The 17,494-nt window shown below is 50.4% G+C and overlaps 6 protein-coding genes across 6 annotated transcripts; 4 read left to right on the forward strand and 2 right to left on the reverse strand.

Moving 5' to 3' along the window:
• Nucleotides 1-209: 209 nt before the first annotated feature.
• Nucleotides 210-4,205, reverse strand: rga1 (GTPase-activating protein LRG1; the record flags this gene model as incomplete). Its single annotated transcript, XM_046089063.1, has 6 exons — nt 210-662; nt 743-1,029; nt 1,087-2,184; nt 2,252-2,905; nt 2,978-3,680; nt 3,753-4,205. 6 exons carry the CDS (start codon nt 4,203-4,205, stop codon nt 210-212), a joined length of 3,648 nt encoding a protein of 1,215 aa, XP_045945033.1.
• A 3,208-nt stretch (nt 4,206-7,413) lies between these two features.
• On the forward strand, nt 7,414-8,353 carry LDX57_007348 (ubiquitin-conjugating enzyme E2 variant; the record flags this gene model as incomplete). Its single annotated transcript, XM_046089064.1, has 2 exons — nt 7,414-7,434; nt 7,499-8,353. The coding sequence occupies 2 exons, from the start codon at nt 7,414-7,416 to the stop codon at nt 8,351-8,353; spliced, it is 876 nt and encodes a 291-aa protein (XP_045945034.1).
• Nucleotides 8,354-8,953: 600 nt separating this feature from the next.
• ERG26 (C-3 sterol dehydrogenase/C-4 decarboxylase) lies at nt 8,954-10,257 on the forward strand (the record flags this gene model as incomplete). Its single annotated transcript, XM_046089065.1, has 2 exons — nt 8,954-9,532; nt 9,595-10,257. The coding sequence occupies 2 exons, from the start codon at nt 8,954-8,956 to the stop codon at nt 10,255-10,257; spliced, it is 1,242 nt and encodes a 413-aa protein (XP_045945035.1).
• A 294-nt stretch (nt 10,258-10,551) lies between these two features.
• On the reverse strand, nt 10,552-11,126 carry LDX57_007350 (uncharacterized protein; the record flags this gene model as incomplete). The annotated part of the gene is made up of 2 exons (XM_046089066.1): nt 10,552-10,737; nt 10,857-11,126. The coding sequence occupies 2 exons, from the start codon at nt 11,124-11,126 to the stop codon at nt 10,552-10,554; spliced, it is 456 nt and encodes a 151-aa protein (XP_045945036.1).
• A 1,253-nt stretch (nt 11,127-12,379) lies between these two features.
• On the forward strand, nt 12,380-13,396 carry LDX57_007351 (uncharacterized protein; the record flags this gene model as incomplete). The annotated part of the gene is made up of 1 exon (XM_046089067.1): nt 12,380-13,396. The coding sequence occupies one exon, from the start codon at nt 12,380-12,382 to the stop codon at nt 13,394-13,396; it is 1,017 nt and encodes a 338-aa protein (XP_045945037.1).
• Nucleotides 13,397-13,509: 113 nt separating this feature from the next.
• Nucleotides 13,510-13,980, forward strand: LDX57_007352 (uncharacterized protein; the record flags this gene model as incomplete). Its single annotated transcript, XM_046089068.1, has 2 exons — nt 13,510-13,813; nt 13,859-13,980. 2 exons carry the CDS (start codon nt 13,510-13,512, stop codon nt 13,978-13,980), a joined length of 426 nt encoding a protein of 141 aa, XP_045945038.1.
• Nucleotides 13,981-17,494: the final 3,514 nt, after the last annotated feature.

Raw genomic sequence — 17,494 nt, forward strand, 5'->3', positions numbered from 1 at the left:
GAGCAACTCTTAACGATTTGAGTGGCATATCCGGCTTGTGCAGACTGACAGAACGCTAAAACAGCCCAGTTGTACTCCATTTGTATTCGGTAGAGCTTGCAGGATAAATGAAACCAAAGAGGTGGAAATGCAGTGGAAGAAGCGAACAGGGAGAAAGGAGAGGAGGGAAGCAGGGTATTTAATATCGCTCAAAATACAACGGACAAACATCAACTGGCAACCCCCATGGGCCCTGCACCCGGACGAGCTCTGTAAGGCATCTGTTGAGGCTGTCCCTCGGCCTGCATGGAGTTTGGCTGACTGCTGTTGCTGGTGCTGCGCTCGCGCTGTTCACCTGGCGGAGCAGGTCCGAGTTCCATGCCGTAAGGAGTGGCGCTGGCCGAATGTGCGTGGCTACCAGACCCTTGGACATGCCGCACGGAGCTCTGTGCCTGCCACGCTGCGTCTTGGGATGGGTCGGTCTCAATGCGTGCAGAGGTGGGAAGGTTCGCTCCCCGGTTAGAGTTGGTGATGGTAACTGTTTCACCGCCGTTGCTAGGTTTCTGCGAGAAGCTTCCACGTGCGATATCCCCATATCTTTTGAGGATCTCCTTCGTTGTGACTTCAGAATTCTCTCTGAGGAAATTGGTGTCGCTGAGGACCGATTGTAGGTCTTCCGGAATCTGAAGGACATGTCAGTTTATCAAGAAACCACGAAACCCATCGATCCCCCAGGCCATGGGAAGGTGAAAGGAAAACTTACCTCACACATCGTATCGTTGTATGTGATCAGTGCATTGATAGCCTCAATCGACAAAAAGCTTTCATCCACAGTGCTATTCTTGGTGTTAGGGTACAAGATATTCGGTGTCATAACAGTTGCCAGGTTATGAATATCCATCTTGCTGCCCGTTTCTTCGTCGACATGCGAGAACGACGACGTCCAGTTGAGGAAGGCAAAAAGTACCTCCATAGTATCTCGATGAGCCTTCGGGAGCAAGCAGCATGTCAAATGAAGCACTCGCTTTTGCTTTTCAGGGTCGGAGAGTTCTACAACGGAAATTAGTCAGCCACAAAGTACACCAAACAGAGCGGTCAAACACTTACTCTGCGATACGACAAACAGGCGATGGAGTTTGAAGGTCAGTAGTGGATCGGGCATCTCGCGAAGGAACTTCTTCAAAAGGGCCGCGATTTGCACAGGATTTTCCTTGGTCATGTCCACCTGTTCGTACTTGTTGTCAATCAAGTCGGAAATGTCTTTCAGTCGACGGATGTTGCCATTCTTTCGGAAGACACCCTCCACGGACATGTCCATCTGTCGCATGGCGGATACGGCGTCATCGACAAGGGCAGGGACGCGGAGTGCCCCAGGCCCAACGCCGTGGCTAGACTCTGTGCCCTCCTTCTCGACGAGATAATCCAAACTGACGCCAAACACGCCCTTCTTCTTTCCAACCTTCTTGCCCTCCTTATTGAAGGCACGACCAAAGATGTTCCAGATCGTCGGTTTGCGAGATTCGATCAATGACAGCAGCTCATCCAAAGAGAAGTAGCCATCTAGCAAGGGTTCCATCGACAATACGGCCACATGGCGAACGATGAAGTACTCCAAAGCGGACAGTTCGGAAAAGTATTTCTTGGTTCTTCCGCCCTGTTCGAGGAGATGCGGGTCCAAACCAACATCGGAAACACCACGCTGATGGCCCTGGTTGTACCTGGGGAGCGGTTCGGTCGTATTGACAAGCTTAGTCCGAGCATGCTTGTACGCGTTAGGTCGTTGCTCTTTGGCTTGTTCGGCCGCAACGATCCGGGGGATATCATCCAAAGTCAGAGCATCCTGGTTACCAAATGTCAGCTCGGTGACTGTCTCGCCATTTGCGTCTTTTTCCTCTACAATCTGAAATCCGTGGCCTCGAGGGTCGGCGCCTTCGCCACCGGAGGAGCCGGGTCTCACACTCCTCCCTTCCGGTCCATCGATGATCCGCGACGCCCGAGCCTTTTTGTAGGTTGTCGATAAGGTCCGTTCATTTCGAATGGAACGCAGACGTCGCATCTCACCAACAGTTTGCTCGAGAGACGACTCTTCGGGGGCTCCTCTATTGGCGTGCGTGTACGACTTCGATCGCGTAGTTGATCTGCGAACCATACCACCAGGGGGAGCCCGTGAGCCGTCCTGGTCATCTGGTAGTTTGGAGTTATCGTCTACGGCGAGATCGGTAGGTCAGTGAGGTTGTTCCAGATGGCCCGTGAGATGAGGTCGACGACATACCTGACGCGGATGGTAGAGTGCCGCCAGCTTGTAAGACGGTAAGAAGTCGCGCAAGCGCAACCCGCAGCAGAAAGACGAACTGCTGGAGTTTGCTCACGCGAGTAAATCCACTCTGGGTCTGAGCAGCAATTCCCCGCTGGCCAACGCATGCGTTACAGAAGGGGCGCTTGTCTTTGGGACTCCACAAGGCGTCCTGAAGAGCAACGGTCAAGTCCTTCTGGCATCCTGAGCATGTCAAATGAGGCTGTTTGACATGCCATCGGTTGTCGCCTAGCATCACACATTCGTCGTCAATCGGTTCCTTGCATGAGACGCAACAATCCGAAAGTTGATCTGCCAGAACTTCCACGCCCGTCATCAAATCCGAAGGAGTTTCTTCTTCCTCTATAGGTCTGAGTGCCTCCAGGTCTCCAAGACGATCTAGGAAATGGTGCAGGCCGTTGGGGTGCTCCTGCTCTCTTTCCAGCTTCAGAGCTCCTTGCAAGCCAATACGGATGAGGAGCTTCAGATAGTGGGCAAGACCAGTGACCAAGGAGAGAAGCTCTTGGGTGACCCCAAGCTTCCGGACGCCGGTCTCCTGGGTTTTCGACAGCAATGCGAAGAACGCTACAATCTTTTTACAAAGGAGTTTTGCTTCGCGGCCATAGGCGAGATCTAAATCGGGGAATAGTTAGTTAACTAACCCAATTTCGCGCCGTGGCAGAGATAAGTAATGTGATGACTCACCTTTCATGCCTTGAGCCTTGATCAGCTGGGCCAGTTGGTCAATGGCGGTGAACAGCACATCGACATGCCCAATAAATCGTTTCGCAACGAGCACACCGTCAACGTAGGTGCCGTTACTGACATGAAGAAGCATGTCGGAGATACATGCGGCTGACGATTCCTCAAAGCTCGAGAGGATGCTCCATATCTTATATACCTTCTCCTCCATCACGTCCTCTTCCTCCCGCACCCTGTTGCGCTCCTCATCGGTAGCATCCTGTTCAGATTCAACGGGCTCCAGCGGCTGACCAGTGGGTGCCAAGCGAACGTTCCAAAATTTGTGGATCATGTAGCACTCGGGGTGCCAGTGTTGATTTTGACCATTGCGGAAGATCTCTACGAACTGCTTCAAGATCGCCGTATGACAGCCGTGGCACCGTTGGGCGAATTGCGTCGAGTAGTGAAAGTGGCAGTATACCTTGCCCTCGTGTTCATAGTACGAGTCCTGCGCACCAAACACTGTGGGACATACGGAGCAAGTGAAATGCTCAATGTGGTACTTGCGTTCCAACGCCGTAATATACGAGCCACGCAGAGCGCCGCCGCACTCATGACAAAGGAGGTCTAGTCGTCGGAAATAGTCTGTTTCGCAAAGGGGATACTGGCCACTGCCATCTTCCGCATCGATGGGGAAAAACTTGGATGCCACGATTTGGCCGCAGTCCTGTGCCACTAGTCAGTCACCGACCATAGGATACAAGGATGAGGAGGGAAATTGAATGCTGGAAATTTTTACCTGGCATTTGAAGCACTCCAGATGAAACGTTGCAGACAGGGCTCGCACAAACTGACCGGTGAGAGGGTCACCGCACTTTTTGCAAATCCTGGACGTGCTAGCTGGCGATTTCGTATGCGGTCGGCCATTCGGACGAGACCTATCGCGCGGCGTGGACCTTTCCCTATAACCAGCGGGATCGCGCGGCGTGGACGGGTCGCGCGAGGCAGAGTTGGTCGATTCATACCTTCGACTCATTCGGGTATCGGCGTTCGGAGGGCCATCGACCGGGCTATTCCCATTTCTTGCGCCCGAAATCGTGCGCGGCGAGTCAAAGGGGACATTGCTATCTGCAGGTGACGTGGGGGTATTCGTTTTGGAGCCTCCTCCATAGCCACTAGTGTTTAACGTGGGACGGACAGCCCCGTTGCCCGGCACGAGGCTGTCCGGCAAAGGAACGTCGCCGGGAGGCATTTCCTGAAGAGCACTCTGGCGTTGGAAATTCGAATCAATGCGTCTCGACGATTATCTCGGAGGGTGTCGACGGCGAGGGTTGCGGCCAAGGTGTGTTGATCCTCGGGAGTGGCTTCGAGCGATGGGTTTGCCGCCAAGACTGGGTCGAATCGATTTCTCGAGGGGCGGGATAAACAAAGAGAATATCAAGGACGGCAGGATACCAGACGATCGGAATCAAGTAGTGCACGAATATGGCGTCCTCTAAATGGCGAAAAGAAAGGAGAAAACAACAAGAAAAAAGTCAGGCCCTAACCGCCTTTTTGGTCTTCTTTGCGCGGGGCAGTTTAGGGGCACTGGGGGTTCTGTTCCGTACCAACTCACCTCACGCCATGTGGATGAAACTTGCGGGGAAATTGGAAAGTCGAGGATATAGGATGAAAAGACAGGCTCGATCTACGAGACGCAATTGTCATAGACTGAGGCACGAGCGGTAGTGCTGATTTGGGGTTGTGGAAAGATATGTCACAAGGAGCGCAACCGCCCGAGTCGAGGGCGGCGGAATTGAAAAAAGGTTGGAGCTCAAAGCGAGACCAACAGGCGGCGGAGTAAACTGCCCGAGATCACAACCATTCCTACTTCCAACGGGGGGGAGGGACCAAGGAGATGGGGGTCTGAGCCGAGAGCGCCAGACAACCGACCGGGATCAAAAGAATAATCCAGGGAGTGGAAACCCGTCTGGAAGAAAGAGAGGAAGCGAGAGAGGGAGGGAGAGAGAATGAGAGAAGGAGAAGGAGAAAGAAGGTTAGGAGAGAGGAGATGCTGTCTCTTCTCTCTCACTCTCTCATCTCTCCGTTCTCCCCTAATTGTGCTTCTTCACGGCTGCCCACTAGGGATGGTCACGTGGATCTGTTCACCGCCCCAGCCACCGCCCGTCCGTCGGTGCCTGTGGGTGATGGCACAGTATACACTGTTTGGTGTTTACTTCTTCCATCCGGTTAGGTATTTATACGAGAGATGCATCCCGCCTACTATACATCTATTCGTATTTTCCCTCTGAACAGCAGCCTTTGTTCCGGCAGAAACCCCTCGGGCGGCAAACCCAGAAATCTCCAGGCCAGGAAATCCCAGCCTTCCAAGTTGGCGGGGTCTCACGAACGACCAATGACAGGGAGCAATCAGGGGCAAAGAGAGGGGAGGTTAAAAATAAGTACGGATTAGCGGTAGTCTAATGTTCGATGGCCCAAGAAGACGAGGGAATCAGGAATGAAGGTTGAGTGTCCACCGCCGACGGCGTACCGCCAGCAGGGGGGAAAGTGGGCGTCGACTCCATCCCGTGCAGGCGGTGAAACAGGGGTACAGGGTACACAGTACGGAGTGCGGTGTAAGAGTATATATCATGATCATTACTCATGAATAGTCCAGGTGGGATCTGATTGAGGGTGGAATCCCTCCTAAAGGTACACAGAACCTGATTGTAGTTATTCGGTCTTTCGTCGCTACGGAGCGTACACCTTACAGATTGATGTCCTGGGGGTGCATCGCTAAGGCGACTACGCCGTAAGCGGCGGTAGTGCCGCCTACGTAGGCGCTAGTCTCCACTCGACTTGACCAAGTCCCTTGAGAACAGCGTCAGTAAGTAAGAAAGGTCGGACCTTAGAACTTAGATACGGCGTCAAATTAACCACTCGCCTCGATCGGCTCGATTGGCCAAAGACAATGCACGGTGCGCCCTTGCTCCGATCTTGAAGTGGTTTGACGCCGCCAAATGTGAAAGAAAGCGCCGCCTACAAAGATATGTAGTCCCCCACTCCGTAGTTTTGTACCTACAACAAAACAGAAAATAAATAAAGAAAAGATAATGTGATCAAAGGGGATCGGACAAAGACAGCGGATACCCTGGTATGATGCATAGTCTAGGGTAGATGTACCTCTACTGGACTGAAGATCTCATTTATAGTTCATAGGAAGGCGCCAGTCGCCTGGCGTTTGTCCTGTCTGCATCCATCCGTTTGTTTGGAGCTTCTGTCCCGGCGGCTCTCTGATTCACCTCACCTCCTCTTCTTCCTCGGATCAACCAGCATAAATCAGGTACGAACCACCCCTGACGGCTGCACACAAGCCACTTTTCTCATCCTCTGGTTCATGACCACACGTGGGAAGCGTCTGGTTCATCCCTAGCCTCGGGGACTTTGGCCCTTCCATCGCCATCATCGCTCTGTCCTTCATACATCTAACAACAGCAACTTCTTAGCCGCCCAACCTACCCTGCCCTTGTTGTCAACTTACCTAGCAACTGGCGCAGCCCCCCCTCATCGATATGTCGGATCAGGCAACATTACGCATCACCAGGGTAATCGTCACATCTCTCAATCTTCGGGTCCGTGGTTCTTTGGAGTCGCCTGAAAACTAACGAGCGCCGTCAACGCGGGGTACTAGGAAATCAAACAAATCCAACAAGAAGCCGACCTTTGTAAGCCACGCTTGTTGTCGATTCTTGATGGACTTCTTTGGTGGTCATGCCATATAAACTGACTTCTGCCTCTGTTCGGGCGGCGTAGCTCTCGCCGTGAAATTCAAGGATTCTGATATCCGAGATGTGCGAGCTCTTATCCTGGGCCCCCCGGGCACCCCCTACCAATTCGGGTTCTTCGAGGTACGTTGGTATAATTTCTTTGTTGATTCCTGTGGTTTCGCATCCTGCATACCTTCCAAATCAATACTTAAGCGCTTGATCCAATATTGACTGCTGGGTTACATAGTTCAAAATCAAATTCGGTAGAGGTAGGCGACTCCGAGAAAGAGGATCTCTGTGCGACAATCTCAGCTCACCGATCTGTGACATGCTCCAGAATACCCCGCAAAGCCTCCAAAAGTCCAAGCCATGACGACAAATGGGGGACGATGTCGTTTCAACCCTAACATCTATGCCTGCGGCAAGGTTTGCTTGTGAGTTCCACCTTCCAGACATCTCAGCCTCTAACGCCCACCCGCTCATACATTCTAGGTCCATTTTGGGGTAAATTTCCAACAGTGTTCTTTAATTGCGGGAACCGAACCGGCGGCTGACTTGCTTTACAGCACCTGGCAGGGGCAGCGGGGGGAGCAATGGTCGTCTGCCCAGGGCTTAGAGTCGATTTTGATCTCAATTCAGAGCCTAATGTCAAACAACCCGTATGAGAATGAACCTGGCTACGAGAATAGATCGTCAAGATCAGACAAAGTCAGCATGAAGTCTTACTGTGCCAAGGTAACAAATCAACCGTTTTTGTCTAGCGGTTAACGTTGGTAATACTGACCGCGTCGCTTGCAAGATTCGTCACGAAACTCTCCGGATCGCAGTTATCGAGCCACTAGAGTCGGCACTGTGTGTCCGAAATGACGCAGTTCAGACCACGTTCAGCTCATCTGACGAAGGGGACCAGCATCTCTATGCCGATGATGAGATTATCACCTTTGACGATTTCCGTAAACAACGGTTCTTGTGGTATTTCGAGTCCTACATGCAAACCATTGACGAGGCTATCCCGGAAACACCACCCCAACGCAAGTTCGAGCTCATGCCATTCGAGGGTTACAAAAACGGAATGGAAGGTCACTTCAACTACCCGGAGCTTAAAAAACGCCTGGGTCAGGTCAGGGACAAGATCTTTGAGGAGACCTTTCGCTGGGTGGAAGAAGGAGTCCAGGCTAGAAAGCAGGAACTGGGCATTGCGGTCAATCTGCAGCGCCAGTACGAACAAATCGTGGAGCACTTCAAGAACCAAAAGAACTTCACGATCGATCTGAGTCTGGTGAACGGTAACCCATTCCTTTGGGAGTTCATTTATTTCGGTCGGCCCATGACCCAACTAGACGGAGGGATTTTCAAGTTCAAGATCTATTTAAGCCCGCGTTTCCCCGACGAGCAGCCTCGCGTTCTCGTGGAGACATCGCTTTTCCATATTCGCGTGTCTCCATCCGGAGTCCTTTGCTACTCTCCTCAGCGATCCGATGAGATGCGCTTTCACATCGAAGCCATTGTCGCCGCCATGGAGGAAGAATCGCCACCTTATGACCCTCGAACTACTGTGAATCCCGAAGCCACCAGGCTTTTCTGGGGCAACCCAGACCAAAAGAAGCAGTACAATCGGCAGTTGCGGAGATCGGTTCAGAGGAGCGTCGAATAATGGGCCTGACGCTCTTGGTTCATATGATGCTCATCGGAGACATGAGTTATGCATATTGCATTAGCGGAAACAGATATCTGGAGTTTAATTTCTCTTGACATTTTAGTCAGTGCTTTGTTTATTCTTTTTTTTATGACATTTGTTGTCATTCTTGTTTCCTTTGGGTCTGCCTACGACGTGGGTAGTAAATTGAAGGCAACGCAAGTGTGGCAGAGGCGTTGAAGAAATGAGATTTTCCTTTTATCCTACTCGTTCTAAATTTATTCTCGCGATTTCCAGTCTTCTCTAACTAGGCTAGAGTGTTAAAAGATACAAGGAATTTTACATATACTCCGTACCATGGCCGACAGTCTGCTTTCCGTAGATCAAAGTCGGGGGCGGAAGACGGAAGTGGAAATGGAAACGGGTCCGAGCTTCTTTGGCCCCGGACTTTTCCTTTTCTCCTCCCCAAACTTTCGTGCCAGACCAACTGACAAGTCTCCCTTGACCCTTCACTCTTATCCACCCTCTCTCCTTCTTGCCTCCCCTCCCTTAAACCAACCACCCTGTCCCCTTCTTTTCTTCTCCTACTTTGAATTCTTTCATCCTGATATCGCCGCTATGTCTACTACTAAACGTCCTACCATGGAATTGGGCAAGGTCCTGGTGGTTGGTGGCTGCGGGTTTCTGGGCTGGCACATTGTCGATCAACTGCTTGGATTCCCCTCAGAGACCGATCCCTCCGTCGCCCTCCCCAAGCCGCAAGGAGACGCTCGCTTTGAGTACCCCAACCTCGGAGATCGCTACCCCAGATACGTCACGAAGGTGTCCGTCGTCGATTTGAAAACGTCCAACAACCGACTGCCCGGCGCCGACTACTACGATGGAGACATCACGTCGGTCGAATCCATGCTGTCCGTCTTTCGCGCCGTCAAGCCCGACGTGGTTATCCATACCGCTACGCCCAATGTTCTGGAGGGAAACAAGCCGCTCTTGCGCAAGGTGAATGTCGAGGGCACGCAGACACTGCTGGAGGTCGCGGGCGGCGCTCATGGCGAGTGGGGTGGAAAATGTCGCGCGTTTGTCTACACGAGTTCGAGCTCTGTGGTGCACGATACGCAAAGCGATCTCATCAATGTGAATGAGGAGTGGCCTTACATTAGGGGAAAGCAGCAGCTGGAGTACTACTCGGAGACGAAGGTATGTTGGTCGCGTTGGTCATGGAGTTTGAGACATGCCCTAATGATGTTTGACTTTCTTAGGCGGACGCAGAAGAACAGGTCCTGAAATACAACCGCACTTCGCCCTCGTCGATGTTGACTTGTGCTCTTCGCCCGGCCGGTATCTACGGTGAGAAGGATACCACGTTCACATACAAAATCCTGGAACATTCGTCGAAGGCGTCGCCCACCGTTCTGCGCATGCAGCTCGGCGAGAACAACAACCTGTTCGACTTCACCTACGTTGGCAACATCGCGTACGCCCATATGCTGGCCGCGTGGCGCTTGCTTGGCACCAAGACTCGCTATGACGCCGGGCAGTCTGAACCGCTGGACCACGAGCGAGTGGATGGAGAGGCATTCAACGTGACCAACGACTCTCCGGTCTACTTCTGGGATATGACTCGCGCTGCATGGGCGCTCGCCGGCAAGGTTGTTGAACCCCATCAGGTGTGGGCGCTTCCCGAAGCTCTCCTGGGTCCCATCGGTGCTATCGCCGAGACCGTTCTGGGACTTATCGGCAAGACTCCCCGTTTGAACCGCAGGGTTGTCCGCTACTCGTGCATGACCCGCTACTACTCCTCCGACAAGGCCAAGTTCCGCCTCGGCTACACCCCTCTCGTCTCGGTGGACGAGGGTCTTGCCCGCGCGGTTGGCTACGTGGTGGAGCGCGAGCGTCTGGAATCCGAGAAGAAGGGTCTGTGATCCGGTGAGGCGAACGTGATATAAATCTGTCTGTACTATAAGTAATCGTCGGGTCATCTGGCCTTAATATCCATCTGTCAATATGTTTATTTTGATGCCCACATACAGCATGGGATTGTTGACGAAGTTCACGATGGTCATCTACTGCTAAGTCATTGTCAGCTCAATCTACTTTTGCTTACCAACGCATTAATTAATGAATTAGTATTGTGAAACCAGGCAAGCAAAACATCACGCAGCGCTGCTCAGTACGAGAGATAATCAAGCACCCCATCACGTACACATCAACATCATCTAATTACAGCTCTTCAACAGCTCCCGCAGCATCTTATCCCCCTTGACCACCTTCCTGTTGAAGAATCGTCTCGTGGTCAGGGTATACTCCGAGAGAGCCTCCTTGGAGGTAAACCGCCGCGGCGTGGTTCCCATCTGCCGCGCTTCCAAAAAGTCCACAATGTTGATATGTATTCCTTTCATGGCCTATGCAGCATGCGTGTGAGCTAGATCCGATCATACCCAACCCCATTTCATTTCATTTCATTTCAAACCCAACGCAAGAGACAAGGACCTTCTCCCACACAGATACACACAGAACGTACCTTTTTGCATTTCTTTATGGAGGCGAAAGGGCCCTTTAGACCGAGTTGCTCGCAAAGCGTCCTCCATTCGTCGAGCGTCGTTAGCTCCCTCTTCCCGATCAGCCGGTTGTACTCCAAATTGACGAATCTGTTCCACTGCTTGTTCCAGGTCGGGGAGCCGTCTTTCCATAGGCGGAGTTTGGCCAGGCGGTTGAACTCCTCGGTTATGAGGGCGTTGGGGTCGTGGTCGAAGTCCTTGAAGGTTCGGAAGTATAGTGAGGGAGTTGCCATGTCGGGGTGGTAGACGAGGGGGTGGCTGGTTTGGTTTGGTTTGGTTTGATTTGATTTAGTTTAATCTGATTTTATTCAACGAATTCAAGGTCAGAGCGTTAGGGTGTTGACGAAGGGCAAGGTAGAGCTGTGGGCATCTAGATAAGGGAGGTTGAGGGTTCGGCGTTTGTTAGTGGGACTCACAGGTACTGATCAAAGAGATGCTAGGCGATGTTTTTCTAGCATGTAAATGCGATGCCTTTTGTGAGCTAACAGTACTACTCATTTCAAACAGACGCTCAGACCCATTGTTGTGGTGGTGGCTAGAAAGAGATATCGTCTGTTTGAATTTGGGTAAGGATTCCGACAATCGCATGTCTTCTTCATGTCTACCCACGGACATTTCCATTCCACTATTGGAACACATACTGATCCGTTTAGCCAAACGCATCCAAATGCATGCCTGATCAACCATATTCCCAATTGACTCATCCTTCCAAACAGATAGCGGCGTGTTGTACCTTCTCAAACGGGAGCAAGGAAGGGCTTTCCTTGTTCTGGTTTGGGCGTGCATCTTCTACTCATGCCTTACCAGCTCATCTATCGTGTCACCTCGTCTTCTCTAGAGTCGATTTAGTTCTAAGACGACAACTCCTATCTCTGAATTGGTTTAATCTCCCACAACGACGATGTCCTCTCAGCCAACCCCCTCTATCCGACATTCGATGGCCCTGCTAATCCTCCTACTTCTCCAACTGCTAGGGTTCGCTGAAGGAGGTTCAGCAAGGCAACCCATCAGGCCGCTGGAAGGCATACCGGGGATCAATGCCACGTTCGATTATATTGTGGTTGGTGGCGGCACTGCAGGCATAACGTTGGCTGCCCGTCTGGCCGAGCAGAGGTTCCGCGTCGCTCTAGTGGAAGCTGGAGAGTTTTACGAAGCTCAATATCCTATTTCTAAGATCCCCGGAGCTGCAATCCTGGGCACAGGGTCCAATCCGGATTACAAAACACCTATCGATTGGGGGTTCGTGGTCGAAGGCAGCCCGGGTGCGAACTCGCGCGATATTCATTATGCGAGGGCGAAGTGCTTGGGGGGATCGTATGCGTTCAGTTTTCTTCTTCAGAGTGTTCACTATGCTGACCTTTGCTCTTGTGTATTTTGTCTGCAGATCGGCAATCAACTTGATGATTTACCAACGGTTTGTCTGATGTGATCTGTGGGTCTCGGGGACAAGGCTGATATCTGGGGTCTTAGACCGAGTATAGGATCGATGCAACTGTGGGCCGACCTCGTCAATGACCAGAGCTACACGTTCGAGAACACCTTGCGCTTCTTCCAGCGGACGGTGAAGTTCACACCTCCTGATAATCGCAATCGCCCTGCAAACGCTTCTCTGCAGTACAATCCAGACTCGTTTGATAAGAATGGCCAACCCCTTCACGTATCATACCCTACACACCCCGGATCTTTCCCTAGCTGGATGAAGCTCGGGCTGGAAGCAGTGGGGGTCAATGAAACCCGAGGCTTCAACAGCGGCTGGCTACTAGGGTCTCAATATACGCCGTTTACTATCCGACCGTCCGATCAATCGAGGAGCAGCTCGGAGTCTTCGTTCTTCGAATCCTCTCTATTGCAAATGTGGAAGCTCAGGACTTTGACTATCTACAAGATAACCATTGCAAGGAGAATCCTGTTTGATGCTCACAAACGGGCTACTGGGGTCGAGGTGAAAACCTTGGGACTGCGATATGTTCTGAATGCTGATCGGGAGGTCGTGGTCTCGGCCGGTGCTTTCCAGTCTCCTCAACTCCTGATGGTCTCAGGCGTAGGGCCAGCCGATACCCTTAAAGAGCACGGAATCGAGATCATCGCTGACCTCCCGGGTGTCGGTCAGGAGATGTGGGATCATGTCTTTTTTGGGCCGACATACCAGGTGGCATTGGAGTCCTACACCAGGGTCACAACCGACATGTGGTATCTCCTTGAACAAATCGTCAAATACTTAACTTCTCACCGGGGTGTACTTACTAACCCGGGTATTGAGTACCTGGCCTTTGAGAAGCTTCCAAACCAGCTGCGGTCTTCACTCTCGCCCCAAGCCCAAAAAGACCTTTCCTGGGTTCCAAGTGACTGGCCGGAGATAGAGGTAACATGTTCCTTGGCTCGCAGACTGGTCGGTTATGTTTCCGCTGACTTGAAGTGCAGTACATATCGGTACCAGTACATGTTGGTAACTACTCCATTCCGATACTACAACCTGGGGGTGGCAGACAATACGCTACCATAGCCGGGGCGCTTGTTGCGCCGACATCGCGCGGAAATGTCACCATCATATCAGCCGATACGGATGACTTGCCCATCGTTAACCCAAATTGGCTGTCGACGGAAGCCGACCAACAGATGGCAATTACAATATACAAGAGAATTCGCGACATTTTCCATAGCACGGTCATGGCTCCATTGGTGGTTGGAGAGGAGTATTTCCCGGGGATGCAGTATCAGTCCGACGGCGATATTCTCAACGTCGTCCGCGACACCATGATGACCGTATTCCACGCTGCCGGTACCTGCAAGATGGGAGTTCCCAGTGACCATATGGCGGTCATTGATAGTCGGGCGAGGGTGTTTGGAGTTCAAGGGCTGAGGGTGGTCGACGCTAGTTCTATGCCGGTTCTGGGTCCTGGGCATCCTCAATCCATCGTTTGTAAGTCCATTGTACAGGACTTGAGTTCTTCTCTAACGGTTCAAGATATGCTTGCAGAAAAGATCGCTGCAGACATTATTCATCACACTGCGTCAGGTGCCTGGAGTACGCCAGCTTGCTCTTGCCGTCAAATTCGTATTGGTTCTTTTGATTATGACTGGATATGATGCGATAGGTCCATTTTGATATTATATATTGTTGTCACGATGACATCATATGGGTGATGCTGGGTATATAGGTTAATTCTCAGCATTATTGGCATGGTTGATGCAGTACTTGGTCGCTGTTTACTATCCAACAGGAATCCATATGCAGATGCAGATGCAGAATGCATGAAGATCTTAGCCCGAATCCGCTATATTTGAGTTCACATATTCTGTCCCTTAGAATCTCTCTGAGCGGCCCATATGTACGGGGTACACTGCGTACGTTAATGTAATCAGCACAGGGGATTCGTCGTCATGGATATAGATATGGATATCGTCTAAGCCCCCCCTCCTGCAAGGATTATGTGGACCGATAGATAGTCTGTGCAACATAACTTGAAACCGCCTATGACTAAGGTATGATGTAGGGGGTGCAGATGGGGAAAGGCGAGGTTTACGGTGTACATTGTGTACTTGATTCGTACGAGAGATCGGAAGATCCTGTGTTCAGTTCAATTTTCTTGTGGTATGATGCGATTGGGTGATGATTGCCTTTTTTTTTTTACATAATGATCAGGATATTCTTCTTTCTCTTCTTCTTTGAGGCTTAGAATCAATATAAAGTGAGGTGGGGAGATAGTGTGTGGCATCTGTTTTGGATGACGACTGGATTTGCCGTTGTGGCGATTTGGGATATATTTATAGGACCTCCGAGATTAGTACCTATAGATAACAAACCCAGGTAAATAAACAAACATATCATCTTTTATTTTCATATTTGTAGTTATACGGTGTATATATATATATATATGCGAAGTTATGTCATTAGAAACGATTAATTGAGTTCAACTAGTTGATTGTTTGCTTAATCCCTGGATTTTGTCATCATTATGATTCAGTGGAGGTGGTGGTGGTGGCTCAAAAAGTACTGGAGATCATGATCATGGGTTAGGTTCTGATGTCTACCTACTTGTGTGAGGCTTGCAGATCCTTGATGGTGTGATGGATACGATGTTATATATGTATATATATGTTGGGTTGTTAATGGTTGTATACTTTCTACTATGGTGGAGGTCTCTGGGTTTTGAAGGAGGAAAGGAGATGGTGTAGGGTGTATGGTAGGTATACTCCATTGCGCTCTACCATACACGTATAACTATGAGATATTCACTAGATTATTATAGTTTTAATACTTGGAGTTATAGCTGTGAATACAATCGATACTCCATTTGATGCATATGGAATTAATGTTCGATGTTAATCAAGTTATCTTGAAGATCGGATATACAGAATTCAACTACCCCAACATCCATCCCTTGTACACAACCCAATCAACGGCAATATCGCAGGGATCAATAACTAATCAAATTAGACCTGGCAGTCAGACCATTCAGACCAACAGCTTCGAATTGCCTCGGAACTCGACCCGATAATCGCCACGCTCGACTCTGCGACAAAATGTCAGTTGACAGGTCGAGAGAACCTGAACCAAACACCGTCTGAGTCGGTGACTTGACCTTCTTTGAAACCTAGCTACTAACTAATCCTTGTATGTAGAACGGGATAGGACGTCGTAAGAGTGGTAGGTTAGAAGGTAGTTGGTCAATGGTACTTTTGTCACGCCTAGACCCGGGAATGCCATATTTGGCTACTACACCGTAGGTATGCCTACACGAGGTAAACAGTTATCCGTCTGGGGTATCTTCCAATGACATAGTGGAACTTATTATGCAGTTATAATAAGCCGTTGATATAGCTTTGACTCACACATTGCTCTAGTTAATTATAAGTACCGGTCTTTATTGACCGAAAGGATGCCAGAATCAAGGGGTTTATATCATGATCATATTAGGATTAGATCCCACTCGATCAATCATCTAGAATCAGCCAAACCATCAAATCCCTAAGACCAGAAAAGGCATCTGGAAACGCGGAGAGCGGAAAGCCAGGAAGCAAAGAGAAGGAGGGTCGTGAGATCTCCGAGTGGAAGCCACGTTCGGGATCCAAGCACGAATCTGGTCGACCAGGTGATGCTAACTAAACCACGGACTTGGAGAAGGAAGAGTCTAGGCTGGAGTGGACTGGGGCGTTAAGATTTTTCTTATCTTGTTTTGATTTCTTTGAGTTATCATGATGGTTTTACATGTGCTGTGGAGGAGGACCGAAATTGTTCTACACCGTACCTCAGGTAGTTAGTTCTACATATTATTCTGTCCTTCCAGCCAAGTCTAAAACAAAAGAGCCGTTCCCCGGACGGCAAAACCAGACCAGACCAAAGATTCTCATCCCGCATTGTCAGATGATGAATTCCCGGCTCGTTTCAACCAACCACGACGCAACATTTCAGAGACCGGAACAACGGGCAAGTGCAGTTCCAGTTCCAGTTTCCAGGTTGAACCCGTCCAATATTCTCGACGGATCTCTCGCCAAAGACTGGGTCTTAGGTAGGAGGTCGGTATTCGATGGGATGGTCGACTCCGTACGGTGCATGTCTCTCTCTCCGCAATGAGAGAGCCGATCATGGCCTCATCGTCCCGTCCGACGAGGTAAGGATTGACGGTGCCGATGCCGATGCGATGCGATGTGATGCGGGTCTGCGGACGGATGGGGATTCTGTGGGGAAGGATGAGATAGATGGTATGATGATGATGAATGGGTTGGATTTGGTTCCTCTAGGAGGGACTGTAGAGGTAGGGATTTCCGCTCTCTTTGGAATTTCATGTGTTTTGGTCTTGAGGAGGTGGTTTGTCTGATTCAGATGCAGGCTATTTGGATGTTCATACGTACTCGGTGTACTGTGTACAGTGGACACAGAAGTTGACTCCAATTCTCCATACTGATAACTACTGACCATTCAAAGTAAACGATCGATCATTTCCAGTCGCTGCATGAGGGAATGGGACCCATGCACGACGCAGGGAGTACGCAGTAATATTTTTTCATTTTTTTTCTCTTCCTATTCTCTTGACTCTTCCTTGCCGGTCCCTAGAGAATGGACGTCTCGCAGGACGACGAAGAAAGATGGACTCCCCACCTTTTTCCTTCGAGTTACCCCGCAGAATCGAATCCGTTTCACGCAGCCCTCGTTGATCCTGCTGATGCTCGCCTTGGGTCTTGCGAAACTTTATTGTCTCCTCGAGCGGAAAAGTGCCAATCATCTGTCTGGGAGGTTCAAAGGTACTGACTCTCAATTCTGGTTCTTCGATTCTTCCAAGATATACACCGTAAGTGTACTGAGGATTATTAATTGATAATCCCGCCTGGTTCGGTCGGCAGAGAGGAGAAAGACACTGCATTAATTAAGACAGACAGACAGACAGACTCTGCAACCCATCCAAGACCTTGCACTATCCAGCAATGTAGGAGGTCGATGCTAATGCCAACCTAGCCTCTCACTAACGTAGCTTGTCCATGACTGCAGAGTGCAGACGAGGTGGGGAACGTCCGACTTGTACAAATCGTTTGTGTTCCCACTTTGTACCCCGATTCCGCCCGGGGCGAAGGGAAATGCTGAAGGACGGACACACACACAGAC

The sequence above is a fragment of the Aspergillus melleus genome (genome assembly GCF_016097325.1).
Source record: "Aspergillus melleus strain CBS 546.65 chromosome Unknown contig4, whole genome shotgun sequence".
Classification (NCBI taxonomy): Eukaryota; Fungi; Ascomycota; class Eurotiomycetes; order Eurotiales; family Aspergillaceae; genus Aspergillus; species Aspergillus melleus.